We start from the raw sequence: 22,805 nt of genomic DNA on the forward strand, positions 1-22,805 counted from the left end.
CGAAGACGCTGACCGAACGTACATAATGCGCGTTGGAAAGAAGATCGACATAGTGTTTACCTGGTTTCTGGCAAACATAACGCTGCTTGCAGGCACTTTAACCACATTCTTGGACATCGAGGAACTGAAAAGTGTCCATTATGATATCGACATTCTCGAAAAACCCGTCCTTTATGGTCGAGTAAGTAGAATGGTAGCGAAACCCTGTTTGTTCGGTCCCACACATCAATTATTATGCTGGCAAGTGTGCCAGTGAATTTTTAATATTTCATGTTTGATTGTTAAAACCTAGCTACATCTAAATTTACATCTACACTGTGTAATCAGCAAATTCAGTAAAGTGTGGAGGCGATGAGCAGGCAAACCTCTAACACTAGTTACAGTTAGATTCGGCCAGTCAATGTATTATCTACGTGTTAGAATAACTGGAGATCTGAGATGTCTTGTGTCTACACTCCAACAATATTTAGACCTAGACCTATACTAGGACTGGGAGTAGGGGTCTATCCCGTCTTATAAGTAAATTTTATATCAATATCATGGGCAGTTGTGGAATGCATTCTCCCATATCCTGCTGAAGCCTGTCCCATCGGCATCACGTCCTGTGTGTATGATGGCCGAAATGATTTTTATAAACAAGGTTTAGAGAACAGTCTCTACAGAATAGAATGCAACCCATCTTTGTGAAATAGCCAATTCCCCATTTTTACACTAACAGTGCCGTAAAACGGGGTGAATAGGGACGGCGAGGTGAATAGGGGCAAAACCGAGAAAAGTTTTTTGAATGTGCATGTTTCATATTTGCTTGAACTTTTTTTCTTACTTTTATCACAGGATGGAAGGACCATCCAACAGTGTCCAGAAAGTGGTCCTTCTGATGTGAAAATTTTTTAAAGGGTACAGGAGGTCCAAATAAAAAGTTTTCAAAAAATCACAAAAAAATCAGGGCGGTCAAAACTTTTCTGCTCCTGTGGCCATTGATTGATGAAATTCGCTGAAAATGTTCATGAATCTAGCCTATTAGGTCCTACAACACACCTTTAAATATGAACTAATTATTCCTACAGGAATTTGTGACAGCGCATTTTTTCTTCTCTTGGGCAAAAAATCAGTTAGACTGGGGTGAATAGGAACACCATGGTGTCGTTTGTTTGGCCCTTTAAATTTTCTGTGTGATTAACTATTACAATGTCATAAATTGCTCTGAAATGTTTGTTATGTCCAGTTATTTCCAAAAGTGTGAATTTTTATTCTAAATCTCTTGACAAGAGATCAATAAGATCTATATGTGGCTTCACTTTTGTATACATAGATGAGAGTGAACTTTGCTGTCGTAACCCTAACTTGGGGAGGAAGGGTGTGGGAACCCCGGCCCCACCCACCCTCTTGGGAATTTTTTTCACTGCCTAAGACAGGCTAGGACTTTTCCACTTGTATTTCATGACCCTTTTCTCTGTCTTCTGCATGTTTTAATGCCAACTAATAGCACATCTGTTTGGGTCAGACCCATACTATAGGTGCCAGCTTATAATTGCTGTAAGAACTCCCAAAATATCCCGACATCATAAGAGTCAAGTTACACTGAATTTAGAGTGTATGAATAAGATTGTACATCATGATTTGCCACTACAAGAAGAAGTGGGTTAATATTTGAGTGCAATTCAATGGATTAGTAAAGTTTTGACCTACTTTTCAATCTTAACCTTTGACCTGATGGGTCACATTTTTTTTTTTATATCAGCTCATATTGTTGGGCTGTTGCAATTTTTGTTAAAGATTGATTTATCAATGGAATAGATTGCTCTTAAATGTTTGTATATCATTTTTAAACTCTGTAGTTGTTCCCTTAATCCAATTCATTGGATGGATTGAAAAAAAAATGCCTCCAAACAGCTTTTTTTGGATCAAAAATAGTGTTGTCCCTGTTGACCCCAAATTTGGGGTCAATAGGGACAGCATCATTTTATCAAAAAACATACTTTTCCCCCAAATATTTATTTTTTTTCACAATACCAAATTAAAGGTATTTTAGGTGGACATAAAATCCCCACATAAGATTGAGTCTCTGGGCTGCATGAAAAAAAATACAATCATAATAACTTTAAATTTGTCCCTATTCACCCCGTTTTACGGTGCTATTTTAAGGAGAGGAAGCCAGTTTAAAGGGAACGTATAGTTTTGGTTGAGACCTAATTTCAGGTTTCTAACATTTTTTGGTGAGATAATGAGAAACCTCATGTGAAATATGAAAGAGCATGTAATTCTATGAGGAATTCAACATTTATTTCATGAAAATTAGTTTTGAAATGGCTGAGATATCCAAAAAGGGCGATTCTAATAAAGTGTGGGACCCACACTTTATTATGATCGCTTTGTTTTACTTTGTTTTTGGATGTTTCAGTCATTCCAAACCTGATTTTCATTAAATAAACTTCGAATTCCACTTAAAATGGTATGCTCTGTACTATATCATAAGTGTTTTCTTGGCATCTCGCAAAAAGCTTTAAGCCCAATTCTCATCTCCACCAATACTGTACCATCCCTTTAATGATTGTCTCACCTTCCAAAAAACTACAAGAGAGTTCATGCTTACCTTACCTGCTGCAGCTGTAATTTAGATTATTAAACTGTTGTGATCATTACAGAATGACAAAACTTTCAATTTCTTTATAATGATATTTGTATCCAGACCTGGCTGTGTAATTCTCTATTTATTGGCTGAAAAAAAACCCCAACAACAACAACAACAACAACAACAACTAATGTCTTTAGGCAGATACTACTATCAGAGCTTATTCATATGCCTGTATTATTTAAAGTATACCCATCCATTTGATGGGTAGAAAACATTCATTACCAGTAACACTATTTTCCTTCCTGTACCTGTCTGTAGCCACTCCATACAGAGGTAGTGTACTTAAGTTCCAAATATGGCCAGCGTTATGAATGTCAGATTCCAGATGTGGGAGATGTTGGGAAAGTCCAGGAGGAGGAGAAGACGGCAGCGGAGGCTGGAATCTCGGAACTCCTCAAACCTATGGAATCTGCTCCATGCCTTACCAAGGTAAGCCTGCAATGACTCCCATCACACTTTACAAATGTACATCAATACTTCAGGCTATAGGTATTAGAACTGCATTATTAAGAACTCATGATATGGGAACAGATTCTAATATATCTTAGGTGGCAGCACAAACAGGGTCGTTTCAGCATTTCGTTGTTGTCCCCGCCGAACGAGTTCGAGCAGGGGACTATGAAACGGGCTCCGTACGTGTGTGTGTCCGTCCGTGCGTCCGTCCGTGTGTCCGTCCGTGCGTCCGTCCGTGCGTCCGTCCGTGTGTGCGTCCGTGTGTGATCAAAATGTTCAAAATGCTACTCCTTCGCCATTTCTAACCCGATTTTGATTCTGTTTGCTTTATATGATAGCACTACATGGGAGCTTTGAAACTTCTACACAGAATTTCAATTGTGACCTTTGACCTTGACCTTTGACCTATATTGTACATTTTGCTTCAAAATGCTACTCCTTCGCCATTTCTTACCCGATTTTGATTCCGTTTGCTTTATATGATGGCACTAGGTGAGGGCTTCAAAATTTCTACACAGAATTTCGACCTGTGACTTCTTTGACCTTTGACCTTGATTTTTGACCTATATTGTACATTTTGCTTCAAAATGCTACTCCTTCGCCATTTGTAACCCGATTTCAATTCCGTTTGCTTTAAGTGATGGCACTAGGTGAGGGCTTCAAAACTTCTACACAGAACTTTGACCTTTGACTTCTTTGACCTTTGACCTTGATTTTTGACCTATATTGTACATTGCCTACAAAATGCTACTCCTTCGCCATTTCTAACCCGATTTTGATTCCGTTTGCTTTATATGATGGCACTAGGTGAGGGCTTCAAAACTTCTACACAGAATTTTGACCTTTGACTTCTTTGACCTTTGACCTTGATTTTTGACCTATATTGTACATTTTGCTACAAAATGCTACTCCTTTGCCATTTGTAACCCGATTTCAATTCCGTTTGCTTTAAGTGATGGCACTAGGTGAGGGCTTCAAAACTTCTACACAGAATTTTGACCTTTGACTTCTTTGACCTTTGACCTTGATTTTTTTACCTATATTGTACATTGGCTACAAAATGCTACTCCTTCGCCATTTCTAACCCAATTTCGATTCCGTTTGCTTTATGTGATGGCACTAGGTGAGGGCTTCAAAACTTCTACATAGAATTTTGACCTTTGACTTCTTTGACCTTTGACCTTCATCTTTTTACCTATATTGTACATTTTGCTACTAAATGCTACTTCCGGCGGGGACATATATTACGCACCGCGTAATTTCTACTTTTCCTTGTTTGTTTTTTAGTTATCAAGCATGGAAGTGCCTCTTTGTTCATTTTTCCACTAATAAAGCATAGAAGTTGTGACATTACCCATATCCATATTAGGCACTATGAAAATGATGGCAGTTTTTCATCATTTTTATTTTATTTCATTTTTTGTCGGTGATTGATCCCTTCTGTATTATTATTAAAGCATCATTTGTACAACGGTGATATCTACACTCATTCATACATGGTATGCTGAATCCTATCCTAGAGGATGCACTGCATGTTTAGCTCAAACAAGTCTTGCAATGCTGTTTATTGATATTTTGATTAGACTTTACACAGTTTAATACACATTGTAGGTTCCTCTAATCTTGCAGCATGATAGCTGTTATGGCCTTCATATTTTAATGTATGTGACAATTAATGTTATCACTACAAAGAATAACTACCAGGTAAATCATTAAAAAAACAAACAAACAATGAACTTGGCGAATACTTCTGTGTACTAGTGACAAATACTGTGTATCCGCTCTCATAAAACTCAGACCAAAGACTGGTGGACGTACGAGTTTTGCTATGGAAAGTATGTGAGGCAGTTTCATCTTGACAACAATGAGATCTCTGGTGATGTCATCATGCTGGGAATCTTTGAATCTGAGATGGACTGGGCGAACAAAAGTCATTCTGTGAGTTGGCTTTTATACTTGTTTAAAGTGTCAAATCCAAGCTTATAGTTTTTCAAAGAGAGTAATTGAGTCTGTATAATGTATGAATGCTTGAAGGCATTTATTAAGTTAGTTCACCAAAAGGTCACATCAAGGTCAGTGGTTTTTTTTTTTTTTTTTTTTTTTTTTGTAATTCATTCGTTTTGATTCATGTCTGTCATACATGTACTTCCCATAAATATCTTGGTACCTGATTACTTGAGTGTTTGTGAGGCATACAGTTTTTACTAGGCTGCACATTTGTTTGAAGTATTAGGGCACAGCCTGGGAAAGATAACAAACTTACAGTACGAGCGACAGCTGTTGTCATTCGATAAGTTATTGTTTGCATAAGGTATACTGGCAAAGTTCCATTACCCTCATGTAACTTGACTGTGTTAGTATCATCCAGGAATGTCAGCAGGTGTCAGTGGTACTTGGCATACATTGTTTCATTCAGAGTAGCATGAAAATGACATTTGTATCATCAGACATATTTGATACACATAGTATGGCCATGTGAATGAAGGAGTGAAAAAATTGAGGGAGAGTTGTTTGATGTGGTTCATTTGTTACATGAATGATCAGTCCCACTGTTCACTATAAGTGGAGTACTGTATATATGTCATATATTTAGCAAGTCTATTTTTTTTTTTTTGTGTGTGTGAACCATGACCTCTCAATAGTTTTGCAAGTGGTAAGATTCGTGATTGTAAAGTATGGCAACAGATGGAGAAATGTGTACATCCATTCACATGGTAGGTGCCCCATGACTTAGCCTACAATTGTACTAAACTGTGTTATTAAATCACATACCTGGTTCATGGACTGTGTACTGCATACCAACACATGTAGGCATGCAATTTACATTCATGCTGGGATCAGAATTGACATTTTTGAATGTTGTTAAATTCACAGATGGGTCATTCCATCGGGTTGGGGCAAAAATTGTGACATCAGAGTCCAAAAATAGAAGTGTGATAAATGAATTGTTTTGTTTATTCCAAGTTTTGTGGGACAATTCTTCAACTAAATCCACTCAAGGCTTCATAATACTGTCCTTCATATTTGAGTAAACTGAGAAACAAGATTTGACAAAATACCACCATTACATGGACATCATTTATCATCCTTGCTAAGACTATACTTGCTTACCTTCAAAATAAAAGGAGTTGATCTCAATCACTCCTAAGAAACTTTTTACTCACAAAATTGTTAATCACTTTGTTCCACATTTTTCAACATGGTGCAAGTATTTTGACAGATAGAGCATCAATAAATGGAACATGAGACTCCTTGTGTCTAGCAGTACCATGTTCTGTGTTGTTCTTTTTTTTCACCAAGCAAAGAAATTCAATTTATGATGGAATGTAGAACTAGGTATTGAAGAGAAATCATGCCTAATCAGAATGCAATAATTTTCATTGGAAATACTTGACCACTTTTTCTGGCCTGACCTTCCATTTTTTATGTTACTGTACCACCATTACACGGACATCATGTCTCTGTAACAGAGGTATAATTGGGAGCGTTATAACTAAATGTCCATCAAGGGTCATTACATACCAAATTTCACTTTTTGCCACAGGAGCAATTAATACTACTACTGTTGTACTAGCAGAAAAACACCTTGAATGTCAAATTCTTTGGATGGAAATAAAAGGACTAAATATTAAAGTTGAAACGAGAATGTAAGAAATTATTTACAAGTGATTTTCAAAATCATACTAATCCTGTTCAAGTTTCCACTTCAGTTTGTCTTTTGAATCATGTCTTTTTCTGTGTAAATACAAAAAGACTGTTAAATCTTATAATTTCTAAATCTTTGATCACTTTAAAATGTCCATATCTCTTTTAAGACATTACCTTAAAATGTGCATGCATCTGTTACATGGACATAATGTCCCCGAAATGGTGGTACAATGGCACAGAACTAACAGTCTGATAATGGTATAAAACTTGTGATACTTGAAATGATATCAAATGTACACATGTGTATGGCAAGTTGCATCCTGGTGAAAAAAAAAAAAAATGGATGAATGCATGGCAAAATGTTTATTTTTTGGCACAACGTGTGCATCCCCCCTTTTTTTCTATAAAACTGCAAACATTTAGATTTTATGACTTTGTCCGAGCAGTAGATGTGTACAACTATTACTTTATTCTCATTCACATAACTTTTTCTTGACCTGGTAAATGAAGGAGAGTAAGAACACATAATGTGTGAGTACTCAATGATTGGTGTTTGACAAAAATAACTTATTCAACTTATCATTTTGATTTTTATTACTGTTACATGGATATCATGTCCCTGTAATAGTCATATCGAATGGTATTACATTACTGAATTTTGATAGTTGTCCAGTATCAACCACCTGATGCAAACTCAATATAAACTCAAGCAAAGGTATACATCACATCCAGGCAAGCTTCTAAAATGTGTAGCAATGAACAGGTAATAGTTTGTCTTCCATACACAATTATAACTCTGAGACCTTTGATGCATTACCGAAGAGATGTACGAAAAAATGTACTAGTTTATTTCTCCTAAACTACAAGTATGTCAAGACATGGCATTACGACAGCACATGGTCGATACGTTCCAAAAATACTGTAGCTTGTTGAATTTGATTACTTTAATTTTCCTCACTTACATGGACACACAATAGAATTGAATATTAATTGCAGTATAATGATGTCATCCCTGAACTTATTAGTGGATAAAACATTAAATGTGAACATGCAAAAAGTACTTGGTAAGCACAAATAGTTGTTAAAATGAATACATATATTTAAAATCTATATATATTGCATTAAAAATTAACATTGAAAATAATCTCACATGCTTTTGCTTTTTCATATTATAACAAATACCCACTCCAAACAAATAGAAGATAAATTTCAAGGATAGTGAACTGAAAAAAAAAAGAAAAATAATACGTGCTGACAGGTTGATCAACATTCTTTCAGCACTCATCATTCTTCATTTGTTGTTTTTTATCACTAAAATTGTATTTCATATCAATTAATTTGTTTGGAGAGGGTGTAGTTTGGGGAAGGTTACCAAAATTATTGACCGATAAATCTAGCTCTTGTTCGGTGGCTTCATGCAAAATGTACTATCGGCAATAAAGTCAGACCCACTCCTGACCGCAAAGTTAACGAGAGGCTACCAAGCAAGAGGAACATTGATTGGTCTACCAGAATTATAGCTGAAAATGAATTGGACTGTGGTCATGCATCATTATGCACAAAGTAATACTTACATTATCCTGACACAAATCCCACAACCAGAACTGATGTTTCACAGGACATAGAGAGACTACCTGATCTAGTGCCAGTAGACTACCTGATCGTAGTCGGTTTCTGAGGATTCAGTCCATACTAACTTAACATATTTTGGTGGAAAAAATATGCCTAATTGCAAATGAAACATGTTGGCTAACAATCAAAACCTGTCTGTACAGAATTCTAGTAATAAGGATATCACTTTCTTTGAGGCCTTTATAGCAACTCTGGAATAAAACGGGCAATGTCTCACTTACAGTTTTCACTTACACGAAAAGAGGTATGTGGGACTGTTACAAGAGATTCTGGACTGTTGGGGATAATTTTTTTTTAACTTAAAAACACTTTCTCCATTATAATATGTTGACACATTTTCATGATAGGTTAAATTGATGTCATGAAACAAGTACCAATATATATCGCCTCATTTATGTCACTTTAAAAAGGAGAACTTCTTGGAAATCCAATCCACCATTACAGGGACATTGCTGGAAGATCAGCCACTGCAGGGCTTCAGAAGGCACAATATCAGATTGATTTATGTGCACATGGTTTTCAGCTTACCTCCCATCCTCCTGATACAGCAAGGTCTCTCCTCCAGTCTCTCTTTTTTTGTGCATGCCATGAAATGTGATCCACCGTTACAAAATCAGCCAGGACATCGCTCAAAACACCGGTGACCCTCCATTAGTTTACATAACAAGACCTATGTTTTCAAAGCTGATCTTTTGATGAAAAGTTGCCTACCACCTGCCCTTTATTTCTGACACATAACCATGGAAAGGATAGTGTATAGCATACTTTATTTCCATTGCAAATTAAAGCATGTGATAAATAATCCTAGGATACTACCTGCCCACAGGCAGGTACGTACAAGGAAAAAAATACAGTGGACCCAGTCCATCACACCGCAATAATAGTTATTGACATTGACACAAATGCAAGTAATCTACCACAATACCACCGTTACCAAAAAAGTTCAACTAGGACATCGCATGTAACGGTGGTATGCCTGTGGTTGAGGAATGATTTATGACCTGAAGTCACTTTTCATTTGCTATCCTATTACTGTTTTGCTGATAAACAAATGTTGCTTTATCAATTGTGACCATCTGATTCTGACTTTGTTTATCTGTCAATCAGATATTTTCAACTGAAAACAACCTTTTTAGATGTCACACTTGGTACCCAAAAAAAGAGCATGGACATCATCACTAAAAGGCACACCGGCACCAACTCTTGTGATTCAACATTTTTATTTCTTCATCAAGTAATCACCAACACAATTACCTTCCCACAAAACCACATTGCAACATCAAATACCTAATGAAATTTTCAGGATAAAGCGAGCAATTCCTTAGGAACACAAAAAAGTGCTGTTGCCCCAACCCCCGTGGAATGACCCAGATAGCAACCTGCTTGCAGGTTTTCAGATTTCAAGTTTTGGATTTCAGATACAGTAATCCCTTAGATGTGAAATTCCAAGTAGAGGCGAAATCAATAAATTGCAACAAATTGGAGTACTTGTTAGTCTGTCTTCTCAGAAGCTGAGTTGTAATTGTATCAAGTGAAGATTGCATATACTGAACAATATGTTTGTCAAAGTATCACTTGAGCTGTCTAATTGATTTTCATGGTGTCATACTATGTTTGGATGCACCTCAGGTAAAGTAGCTTTGAACGTGCAGTAGATGAATCTTGGTGTTTGCTCAATGAAGTAATCTGGGACTGTTGAATGGTTGATAATGGGGTTAGAACATACAATGTATGTGAACTCAATAAGCTCAGTCTATGTGCTGTTTGAAAGTTTAAGTTAGGTTTAATCTACTTTCCATTTCATGTAGGATGCCAAGCGACATCGGCTGAATCGATACCACAGTCATCGTTATGGCAATGGATCCAAGTGTGACCTGACGGGAAAGCCAAGAGAAGCTGAAGTCAGGGTAAGCCTTGCTTCTACTTGAAAACATTTCCATGATTCATATTTTGGTAAATGGGGTCATGTTCATCTGATATACACCAAGTACCTGTGCAAGTAAATAATATTGTTTGCATTTTTTTTTTAAATGACTGCTATGTTCATTTGTTTCATAAGCCTGTGCTATAACAACAAATTTCACTTAGACATGTAGTCACTTCTATAGCACAATAACAGTGCTTGTCATGTGCAGTGTCATGTTTATTCAAACGAGATACTTGCATTAGGATTTATACTCAATCGTTTACTCCTATTTGTTGATGGGTTCAAAATGAACAAAACCAGTCTGTTCAAAAAACTACTAACTATTTCTGCAGATGGAAGTGAAATTAACCCTTTGATCAGAAAGATGATATTCAAAGAATGTCTAGAATGGTAACAACACTTGTATTTAGCATGGCAATAGATACTGATCATAGATACTTTGATACAATTGATGCTCATACTCATAGATACAATTATTAAACATATCAATTTCTTATGAAAAGAAAATACAGGGATATCAGTTCTTTTTGGACTTGTATGGTGAATAGTCCAAGAGTTTCTGTTTTTCCTCTGCCCAGTTTATGTGTGCAGAAAATCAGCTGGACTCTGTATCAAGGATCGATGAGCCAGAGTCTTGTCGTTACATCATCACGGTTCATACCATGAGGATCTGCCACCACCCTTACCTCAAGCCTCCACCCAAAGCCACACCCAAGACTGTTCTCTGTTTTCCGCTACTCATGCAGGATCAATATGAACAGTACATGCATCAGCAGGCTTCAAAGAGTGAGTTTGTATGACTCTACCAGTCTAGGCTTCTTTCAGGGTTACTTTTAAGGCACCTATCTGATAGCCTCTGGTAAATACTTCACATCATTTGCTCTCTTCTTGATACTTGTTTGATGGATTCTTTGTGTGCTTGGACAGTCTATATTTTTGCAGAAATTGTGTACTTCTCTGCCAAACAAACTGCATAATGTAGCCTTGTTTTAGTAAGAATAACCAGGTACAAATTTTAACAACAATTTGATCTAACGTTTAACATATATTGACCCCATTTTATAGCTTTCTTGTATGTCAGATGCTTAAGATAATTGATAATTGTAATAATACAGAATGTTTTCCTGGAGGTAACCTCAGAATATGCTTTTGTAAGATCAGGGGTCATGAGGTAGCTCTGCTAATTCTTTTTTTCTCCATTCTTTTGGATGTATGCACCTTCCATGTCTCTTTGATAACCTAGTGATAAAATGCTTCTTCCAAGCACCAGACTAAGAGAACCACTCTTGATATCACAGGAAGTCATGTGACTGCATATTTTTGTTCTCTTTTAAAATGTCTCACAAGAAATTATTGAAATGGTGAATGATATGTTCTGAATGCTTGGCCAAGGGGATAATTCAAGGCTTTCATAAATTTTGCAAAAAACACCAGCAATACATAGAAATACACTTATCATTCATAATTCCGTGCAGCATATTTCTGTCTTTATTATTATTATTTTTTTTGTGTATTATAATTGTTTCTATATTCCACTTTATTCTTCTTGGTTTGCACTTGTCAAGAACTTCTGACTTCTGCTTCTGTTTGTTCAAGAGAAACTCTACTATCTTTCTCTGACATAAATCTTTATTCCACACTTTTTTTTTCTCATGTCCGTTAGCTTTGTAACACTGTCACATATATCTTTCTACAGTCCTTGTCAGTTTGCAATTTTTGTGCGGATCCTGACTTATAAACAGATTACTTTTGAAGATGACTATTATCAGACTACCATCATTTGTTCCTTACTCAGAATATTCTCGGGAGGCCCAAGAGCTTGTTGATGAGAGTGATGATGGTGACGTGGAAGATGACTTGACAGAGGAGGATGAGGGAGGAGAGATGAGTGGTATCCAGGAGAACCAGGATTTGGAGCTTCTTGAAGAGCATCACCTGACAATGACAGAAGGAGGTAAGAACCAAAGATGATGACTGGGAGTCTTCTAGACCTCTCCTGAACCTTTTCATCTTTACTGTCTCTTGATCTTATACAAGAATTAGTTTGAAAAGTCTCGTATTCTTTCAGTCAAATTAGCGGTAACTCTGTCTGTCTGGAAAAACAAACAAACCTATTTGTTATCATTCATGAGCATTTATACATTATAATGGGTAAAGTGAAAAGTAAATATACCCTTAATTACGAGTGTACTTTACTAGAGTGAAGTAGGGCAAGAGTTTGAGTTCAAACATTGGAATTATATTCATAATCTCTGCTGTACTCTCTGTGTGTACCATTTGTGACCAAGTAGTTTACCCAAACTTTATCTGATTGCAGTAATGTTTTGAGTGATGTTCAGAGATTTTTACCACTCTCATGTGTTAGCAATCTGTACTGGCTAATAAGTTGTTATTGTGGATATTAAGTGCTACGGCTGATGGTCAGAATTGCAACACTCGTCATGTTTAGAAACAATGCTAAGACTAGACTGATGTAAATTATTCTCATTCCCAGTCAAAGTACAAGATCAATTATTAGTTGAATCAAGAAAATGGAATTAAACTCACTTGTTGCAATGTTTCGCCAATTATTAATTTGCTCCTTCAGGCGAATGATGCTTCCGTTGATGGAACGGCCCTTATATACTGTACGAGGTGAAATTTTCGCGGTGGTTTTATTTTTGCGAATTTCGCGAATCGCCTTTGAACCGCGAAAATAACAACGTGCGAACAGATAAGCACAGTTAGACTTCGCAACCGCGAAATTAACAACACGTGAAAATGTTCTCCTAGTAGCAATTCGCGAAAATATCTGTATGCGAAAATTTCAGCTCATACAGTAGTGCAAGATTGTGCAGAGCTAGAGCACACTGGACCTTGTCCAGTGCACGAAAGACAGTCTCGAATCCTGTGTACTGAAAATGAAATTACTTTGATATTTTTTTTTTTTCAACCTCAGATGATGCCATTTCTTCACCGTCTACTGGGAAGGCAGCTCTGCAAGATCTGGTGGGGACGATACTAAAAGGAGTGCAAGGATCTCTAGAGGATATTGAATCTGAGATTGGAGGTAGAAGTTGAATGGTTTGAAAGATTAAAGGACAAGTTCACCTTCATAAACATAAGGATTGAGAGAATGTAGCAATATTAGTAGAACACATCAGTGAAAGTTTGAGGAAAATTGGACAGTCGATGCAAAAGTTATGAATTTTTAAAATTTTTGTGTTGGAACCGCTGGATGAGGAGACTACTAAAGCTTGTGATTTCATATGAGTACAACAGTATAAAGAAAATGTAAAGAAAATTCAACATATTTTCACTTTTTTCGCATAATAAAAGAGCACTTGACTTGCCTCTTTCTAAAGGCATTGGGAATAATATTACCCATAACATGTCAGTAACGAGTCAAGGGAATGTGTACTTTTTTTCAAAAGATGAAATTTTGTGAAATTCTCTTTATATTTTCCTTATATTGTTGTACGCATGTGACATCATACACTGCAGTAGTCTTCTCATCCAGCGGTGACTGCACAAAAACTTCAAAAATTCATAACTTTTGAACGGATTGTCCGATTTTCCTCAAACTTTCAATGATGTGTTCTACTAATATTGCTACATTCTCTCAATCCTTATGTTAATGAAGGTGAACTTGTCTTTTAATTCAGTTTATGTTCTACAGGTGTCTTTGTTTGCCTTTCCTTACCCACAACCTTCACAGTGAATCACAAGTTGGGCTAAGTTTCATGAGAAAAAAATGGACTATTGAATTGCACACCCTCTGATGGTGTGCAGTGCAGTGATGAAATGATTCTGTGTTTAATACCTGTTACCTGCTACAATGATAACAAAATTGCTGTTTAACTTTGATATTTAATCAACAGCTATTCTTCAGCAGTGCTACTTGTTGTAGAGGGGGCAGTACTCTATTATGTTATATCAAGATGAATACAGTCTGATTGTATGTGTAGATGATGATAGTGAATCTGAGGGTGAAGTAGATTTTTTTTTTTTTTTTGTGAAGAGAGCGTCACCCTACTCTTCATCATTATCATTTGTGAGAAAATGGAATCCTTGCAGATTATCTCAACTGAGAAGGCTCCTCAGTAACATTTTGAAGAGACAAAATATCTGCTTTATCTTCCGGTGATTATTATCCCCACCTTTTGAGATATTGAATGAACCAGCTTACCTCCTCCGTCAGTCTGCCGTATGGTCCAGTCCAATGCACTAGATGCATTTAAAATGTTAAGTCATCCACATTTTGTCTTTCCCCCAATTGGTGACAGTGAACACTCTCCAATAGTAACTACTAGTAAGCAAATAATCAACGTTGGTGAAGGTGATGGGACAAACTATCACTTCCGAGGTGATCTGGATGTAGCTATCTTTCCGAAGCGCAGCTGAGGAAAGATAGCGTACACATTAAGATCGCCGAGGAAGTGATAGTTTGTCTCATTGCCTGAAACTAAAAGTTGATTATTTGCTTTATATTCCACATCTAGGGTCCTAGAAATTCCCATTTTATTCCACATCTTAAACCGTTTTAGCTGTCTTATGGTATCCTTAGGGCTTACGCTACGTGTGCGCGTAGATGACAAAACAATGAATTTGCTGCGCGCACTGCGCGACACTGAAGTGAAAGTGCGTTGCACTGTGTACTATCAAGTGACCTAGTTAAATGATAGTCCACAGTGCAACGCACTTTTATTTCACGCGTACTCATCTCACGTTAAGACTGTATGGACTGCCAGAGATCAGCAAAACAAACAGCTGTCTTTATAGATGATAAAACATTTAATTTGCTGCGCGCACTGCACGACACTGAAGGGAAAGTGCGTTGCACTGTGTACTATCAAGTGACCTAGTTCTTCTCAGGTAATGTGATGGGCAAAACTACGCTTTATCTTGTGATCAGCTCTTGACCAATCCTATAGCAAGATTCTTAGTATGTGGAATATAATTGTTTTTATTGTCATTGCTGTATTGCAATATACTGTATATGCTAATTTGTCTTCAGTCTAAATCATACCAGTAGGATCAATGCTGTCTTTTTCTTTTCAGAGGGCAAAGTAACGGCTCATCATTCAGTTGATCAAGCGGAGAGAGATGAATCACCTCCGGGTCAGGCCTCCAAAGGGGAAGAAGATAGATCCGATGATGAAGATGATGACACTGAGGATGAGGATGAGGATGAGGAGATGGAGAGACTGCTGAAGAAAGATTACAAAGAGCTGACTGAGATGGTCCTTGCTTTGGCTGATGGCGAGGCAGAAGCTCAGCGGATTGAGGGCATCCTGAAAGATATTGAGACATCCTTTGAGAATCTGGAGATGATGGATGACTTCTTGGAGGTAAAGTTTGAGTCTTTCAGTGTGTTTCCATTAAAAAAGATACTGAGTGGAACAAGGTTCTGATTATAGCAGCTATACACCTGACGTCATGAGTATCTTCCAAAGCTATGTCTTACTGCTTTCAATTTATGTAAAAGATCACCTTGTGTCATTTGTATGCATGTGTGTCATTTCTGCTTACAGATGTAGTAATGTACACAGTTGTACCAGTCAATTCTCTGAAGTAACTCACAACTTCATGTTACAGGGGTTTGCATAATGTTTGAACATGCTATGACATCTAGAAAATTTTGAAAGATAACTTTCCTGAATTTCTCATGGTCGTTCTTCAGAGAGCAATTGTTGCTGATAATCCATCATGATGTTTTGTTGTTACCCTAGAAGCATATTATTTTTTCTCCTGTTTTTGTTTTTGTTTTTAACACAAAAAACACAGTTGATACCTGTTTAGGCACACTTCAATTGCAGATATTTCATGCATAAGTGTTAGTCATTATTTCTCATGTCCCTAAATCAATTATTTCCTATTCCCATGATGTATTTCACTTGCCCCAAACTTTATCACTGGATATTAGATCTGCGTCATTGTTTATTAGATATTTAATCCTTTGATAAGCAGTGTTCGGAGCATTTTTTACTAATACACGTTCACACGGTATATACTGGCTGATACCATATTATCTTTTTTTCTAATTTTATTATCAGGAACTTCAGACCCAGATGGAAGAGAAGGGAGCTGCAGTTGGTGCAGCTGATGAGGAGGAGGTTATAGAGGAAGAGTCACCTGAAACTCCTGGAGAGGAGATGGGTGATGCTGACTCTTCCATGAACAGTGAGGGCGCTCTCAGGGGTGTCGACGGGGAGGACAATGTCGTGGATAATAAAGGAGTAAAGGGAGAGAGGGAGGAGGAAGAGAAAGACGAGGAGGAAGGAGAGGAGAAAAAGACTGTGGAGCAGCATCTGATTGATACCATCAATAAGATGATCAAGAATGTGAAAGACAAGGAGGTGCCCACTGGTGAGTTTTGATTTTGGAGAAATGTCATGTTATTTTATGGGTTCATCGGGATATGATTTTGTGCAGAGCTATTGTCTGGAAAACAATTGATGTTAGTCACAAGCCAGGGTTTTGAAGTAGTTATTGAAAAGATTGTAAAAATGATTTATTGTTATTCAAATATATCATCTCTTTAAAGAAGATACTGATCGCACAGTTAAAGGTTGTAGTATTTGGTACTAATCAACTGGGAATTCTAGCAAGAGTTGATGAGCTTACCAGATCATGACTTTATCTTGTGGTGCATATTAATTATTTTATCTTTAAATTCATTTGTATTTATTTGTTATGTTTGTCTCAAAGACTTCTTTACAGCAATTGAAGGAATACTTGCACTTCCTGATACAAAGCATCTTTGAAGGTGGAAATGAAATTAGACTCTGATTTGTCTGATCGAAGGGGCATCTCCAAGTTATGTTTGATCAAACCTGTGATGGCTTGTCTTTGTCTAGTTGAAGACTAGTCCTGAGTATTAGGCAGATGTCTATGGGAAATGTGTGTTGTAGCAAAATCAGCTCATCCTCAATGGTTTAAAGGACGTATCCTATTATGTCTTTCTGATCTGTCTTTGACAAATCAGAGCAAGCGGCAGAGAAAGCATCCACCAATCCAGCGGGTAGCCAGACGAAGGGTGACCTCAGTAACAGGGTGAGAGTCAGGGTGACCAGGGTCAAGCTGGACAAGAATCAGAAGGCATCGTCTGAGAAGGAGCTCAAATTCCTTGACACTGAGCACAGGGACCTAGAGGAAGCTATCTCAGATCAGCTGGAGAAGTCTGGACTGACCACGGAAGGTAGGCTTGGTCACTCTCATCTAGACAATACCCCATAGTGTCACTAGCCCTTCAGACCAAAGGGCTACCAAGTCCCCCTGATTCTGCAGGAGGCTCCCTGAAAACCTTGAAGGTCCTGTTTGCCTTTGGGAGCAGTGATTTAAAAAATGTTCAAGATACCACTTATGTTGCATATGTGTAGGTCAACTGTATCACAAAACATTCTACCATATAAAATTTTTTCAATAAAGCCTAAAATATAAGGAGATATCACTATTTTTTACCGTCTACATAATTGTAGACAATCATTTTAGTTATAACTATTGTTCACAATTTGTGTATTTAACAATACTTAACATCGATTATACAGGTTCAAATTTTTACATTTGTTGTTTCTATCCCTGACTCACATTTTAGAAATATATTGAAGCACTAATGCTGAGTTTTTGTTTCATCTGCAAATAGTAAATTATGCCTTTAATATCTCTGCATGTACTGACAAGAGAATCTAAAAATCTCCCTGATTTGAGGATTCTTTTTGAGTATTATGAAAGATGCATGTGACACACAAGTATCTCTCTAGTTACTCTTTGGAAGCTCCCTGAACATGATGTGAGAATACTGGCAGCCCTGAGATCACTGTCAGCTGGGTGATACACAGTCTATTTCCCACATTTCATGCCCCTTGAAATCTGTTGTTAACAAAGTGGACTTGTTAACTTACCTAGTAAGCCACAATTATTTGTGCATAGCAACATCTTTGCTTACCTTTCAGTGGATGGTGCACAAAATTGTGATGTGTTATTCTTAGTTTTGTAATGAATATTTTTTACTTGTCATGTACATTTGATGTCCTGTGGCTATCATGTTTGACCAGGAGCGGGTCAGCTGGAGCTACGGGTGTTGAGCTACATCCCAGAGGACTGGCCAGACCAGGGGGATGAAGAGGAAGGTTTTGCCATCCTGAGTGAAGAAGACAGTAACTACTTCAAGAACATGATCTTTGGATTGGTGGTAGGCAATCTTCTCTCTTCACACCTTTTTTTTTTTTTTACAGATCTCATACACCCTGTCCACACTGCGTACTAGCAAACTGTCTACTATGCACCAAACGACATGTGTGAGCGTACTAGTGCAACATGAATACTTACCTGCATTTCCCTATCCCACTCTTTTTCTTTTTTTCATGTGAAGACATATCTTGATTTAAACACAAACACTGAATACCATAGTGTTCTCTACACATCTCTTTGTGAGTGTATCAAATACTAACACGGCATCTCTGTACACATCTCTACATACTAGGTGTTACAAAAAACATTTCCCACTTTTGATGCTTAATAGCTCGAAAACTAAATATCAAATAAAACTGTCATTGATATGAGTAATATCTGAATAGTGTACTATTTAGTTGGAGGTGATTTGAATATGAAAACCTAGATCAGTTTCATGAAATCCATGATTAATTTCATAGTTAGGTTTTAGATTTTGGTCAAATTTTAACCCTTTGTACACAACCTGAACTTTACACAGGAACTAATGATGTCTATGTGAGTGTGTACTTACAATGACCCTGAACAATGGACCTGGATACCACCTGTTAAGAGCGCTGCTCCAAGGCACATGAATACTTTATTAATTATTCATGATGGATTGCCTGTGCACTGCTAGTCTGAATTACTAGCAAAGGGTAAAGTGTGTGCACATGAAAAAAGTAAGCACATGCTTCCATGTGCTTGCATACACCACATCTCAGAATGAATAAAAACTAGCTGTGATAGTGGAATTTCTCATGAATAAATAATGGAGCATTCAAATCTTGATCATTGTCCAGGACCATTGTCTGGGTGTCAACTACACACTCCCATAAACACCAACTGACTTCTGTACAAAGTTAAAGTTTTGTACAGAGGGTTGAAAACAGAGCAAAATCTGAAACCTAACTGAAAAATTAATGTTTAATTTAATGAAACTGAATTATGCTGTTATTTTGAAATTGCCTCCAACAAAATTGTACACTATTCAGCTATTGCTCATATCAATGACAGTGTTATCTGATATACAGTTTTTGAAATATTAATGTACCAATTACTACTTTTATTAGCAATGACATGTTTCACATGTAAGCGGTTATTCTTTGTTTATATATACTTGGTAGATTTTTTTATTTTTTTTTTGTTGTTAAAGGGGATGGCTAGTAACTGATCAGTGGGAATCAGTGAGAATGCTGGAGGATGATTATTCCAATCCTTGTGGGATTCATTTAAGAGTACATTATATATCTATTGTTGTGTGAAAATTATTTGCTTCAGAATGGTCTCATATGTAATGTGCAGTTTAATGTTTCCATAGGTTAGCATGCCTGGTCAGTGACGGGGGATTATGGGATTATGGGAACATATATGCTTTCAGTAGAATAGCTGTATAATAGTTAGTGAGACTTCAAAGCCTGAAATGTTTACCATTCTCTATAGACAAGGAGTGATAACCAAGAGGAGATTCGCCAGGAGCGATTGCTTCAGAACTATGGATTCCGCTGGAATGCTGACCATGACGATGACCAGTATTCACTGGCTGATCAGATGGAGGATGACTACAGTCAGGCAGAGATCCTGGTCCCACCAGTCGGGCCCAAGGAGTATGTCCAGGGACAGGACCAACAGGTGTCAAGAGACCCTGAAGACTAGGACCACAGGGAGAGTGCTCAAGCCTTGCACGTGGTCAGGGAAAGTCGTGATACTGATGTTCACCTTGTCATACCATTTCTGGATGTCATTAATGATTAGATGGATGCTGGTCATGTCCCACCTCTTCTACGTATCCTTATCTCTGGTCACCAGACAGCTCTGAAGATCTTGGCTTGGTTTTAGTGAGGGTGCGTCAGAGACCTTACATAGTCTACTTGGAATTGGCTAAACTTGTGTCACTTCTTTCGTGGACTAGTTAGACTGTTAATTTAATAAGATGACATTTTATTTTCTTCAAATAAGATACCATGTGTAACTTTTTGATGTCTACTCAAGGAATTACTATCTGTCACTCCCTGCAGATGAAATGCCTCCAGAGCAGACCTTTGTAAGAGGGTATTTCTCTTCTGATTTTGTTTCCAAGTGAGTAGATCATGTATGCACTACATGTAAGTTTAACTTTCAACCAGATGCAAGGATGATAAGTCAGAAAGGAACATGGAGTTTTCTTGACATATTACAGGCATAAATTCCAAACAAAGCAGAGAATATTACTGAATAGATATATGAATTGAAATTGAAAATGAAACTGAATTGAATTGAATTGAAATTGCAATTTGATTGTCGATGGTAATTTCTCCTAATTCAATTCAGAATCATTGTAGAGCCTACTTGTTTAATGCATCTTGATTAATGGATCCTATATCAAGAGGGAACTTCAGAGAAACGTGGTGCATGTAAGCTTTGACTTGTCCTTGGTCTGCTGGACATGTGCCAAACTATCATTTTTTTTCATTTGATGAATTTCGTATGCTTCATATTTTCAGTGGGGAAATTTGTGCATATTTGTTGCAAAAAACAATGCATGACATTCCTTCCACCTTTCCAAGATTCACTGAGAAAGATGTTCTAAAAAGTTCACTGTGTAGTGATCAGAGGTGTTCTTTCAGTTCTAATGCCAATGTAAGGCAAACAAACAATTTGATTGGATAACCATGTTGATGTAATGTGCAGATTACATTACAGTAAAATCTGGGAGAGTTGCTGTAATCTTTCAGAGTCAGCAAAAACTTGCCTTCACATGTCGTGTGTATTTGACTTTTCATTTGTTTGTTCTTCGTTGTGAATGTGTGCTCTTGTTATGAGATCCTGGAGAGGTTTATGTAAGTGCAATGTATTAACAAAAATATGCATCAACAGTCACTTAGAGCAGAAGTTCCACATTTGCAACATTACAATACCTACTGATTATGTGGAGTCGGCTATACTTAGGACACTGCTTGAATGGAGAAATTGTTATATTATCTTTTTTTATTATTATTCATGTGATAGTCAGAACTTCAACTTGCCTAGATGAAACTTTATGTCTTGCGCAGTTTCTTAGATATGATTTGTGAATAGATTTAATACAATTGAAAGTAGATCAATAGAATCATCACTGGACACTGGATTCTTTCACCATTAGGACTGCTGCACTCAACTATGTCAAAATATATAAGACTACTGCTTTGTGGGCAGTATCTACTCAGACTTATCATGTTACTATTAAGAAGCACCAGGCTAGAAGCCTTGGAAAAGTGGGCAGAATAGTGGATAAAATAGTAGACAGAAGGCATCAGTCAGACTTGCATGATTGAGTTCTATTTAACCAAGATGGTTAGGCTCATGCAAAAATATACAGAGTAAGAAATGGAGGGAGGAGTATGGGTTTGTTTCGTTTTTTTTTTTTGTTCTGTTTTTCCATTGATTGATTCCTTCATGTCAATACTTTGAGTCACAATATATAACAGGGTAACTGATAAATTGTCATAGCTACTTTTCTCCATCTCCCCCCCCCCCCCCCCCCCCCAGGATGATATTCACTCATGCTGCAAGACATAGAATTGTATTTGCTCTGTTTTCTGTAACAACACATATTGTATGTGTTGACATTGTATTTTCATATGCAAGTGAAATGTAGCTTTAACTGGAGGCAATTTATTATCTTAGTCTGTCTTGATATAGCAAGGTCAGCTTTATCTCTTGCTAAAAAACTAAGATATGAATATCCCAAATATCAGCTGTACAAAAAAGAAAGAAAAAAAAAAACGGTTTTTGATAGAAGGTAGAATGATAATGATATATATTTTCTTTAATAATCTATCTTGTCAGACTTGTATATCAAAATTCAGGGAATCAGCTTTCAATCTAGTTGCGAAAGTGTGAAACTCATTGTATGCATCATCCATGAAAAGTTCAGATTTCTATCTTCAAGTGGCAGCTAATATTTTCACTTTGTAGTAAAATCTGGGTGACTGATGCCAATGACAGAAATCAAATCAGACCGTGTAGTGGTGCTGAAGTGACTGACATTAGTGTGTAGCGTATTTCACTGTAAATTTGATGAGTAATTTACTATTAGATGTAAGAATTCTTGTCATGTTTTGTGCCATGTATAACATAATTATTATGACTTGGTATTTAGAAAACCTTTTTTCATTACCCAAGTTGTTTTCTGCTACTTCTAAGGTTTGAGCCAACATGATTATTAGAGTCTTTTGATTGACAAAGCTGTTCTTGTGTGTCAGTAATCATTCCAGGACAAGAAATGATTGATAAAAAGGAAGGGTACAAAAGAAGAAGTGGCATGTATGGAAATTGTTCACAAGTGAGATGAGTTAGCTA

At 37.0% G+C, this 22,805-nt stretch overlaps 1 protein-coding gene across 1 annotated transcript; it reads left to right on the top strand.

Moving 5' to 3' along the window:
* LOC140237468 (uncharacterized) lies at window positions 1-21,974 on the top strand. Its single transcript, XM_072317394.1, has 12 exons — window positions 1-181; window positions 2,894-3,064; window positions 4,886-5,026; window positions 10,177-10,275; window positions 10,874-11,081; window positions 12,091-12,249; window positions 13,234-13,344; window positions 15,336-15,625; window positions 16,331-16,643; window positions 17,263-17,475; window positions 18,332-18,468; window positions 19,929-21,974. Exons 1-12 carry the CDS (start codon window positions 26-28, stop codon window positions 20,139-20,141), a joined length of 2,211 nt encoding a protein of 736 aa, XP_072173495.1. The 5' UTR covers window positions 1-25; the 3' UTR covers window positions 20,142-21,974.
* The last annotated feature ends 831 nt before the right edge of the window (window positions 21,975-22,805 follow it).

The sequence above is a fragment of the Diadema setosum genome, chromosome 14, assembly GCF_964275005.1.
Source record: "Diadema setosum chromosome 14, eeDiaSeto1, whole genome shotgun sequence".
Taxonomy (NCBI): domain Eukaryota; kingdom Metazoa; phylum Echinodermata; class Echinoidea; order Diadematoida; family Diadematidae; genus Diadema; species Diadema setosum.

What these genes read in the sequence shown, in the direction of transcription:
- LOC140237468 (XM_072317394.1), top strand. Translation starts at nt 26, where the DNA reads ATGCGCGTTGGAAAGAAGATCGACATAGTGTTTACCTGGTTTCTGGCA. An exon ending in GGGCGAACAAAAGTCATTCT is followed by an intron (nt 5,027 to 10,176) that starts GTGAGTTGGCTT and finishes CATTTCATGTAG; the next exon opens with GATGCCAAGCGACATCGGCT. An exon ending in CCTGACAATGACAGAAGGAG is followed by an intron (nt 12,250 to 13,233) that starts GTAAGAACCAAA and finishes TTTCAACCTCAG; the next exon opens with ATGATGCCATTTCTTCACCG.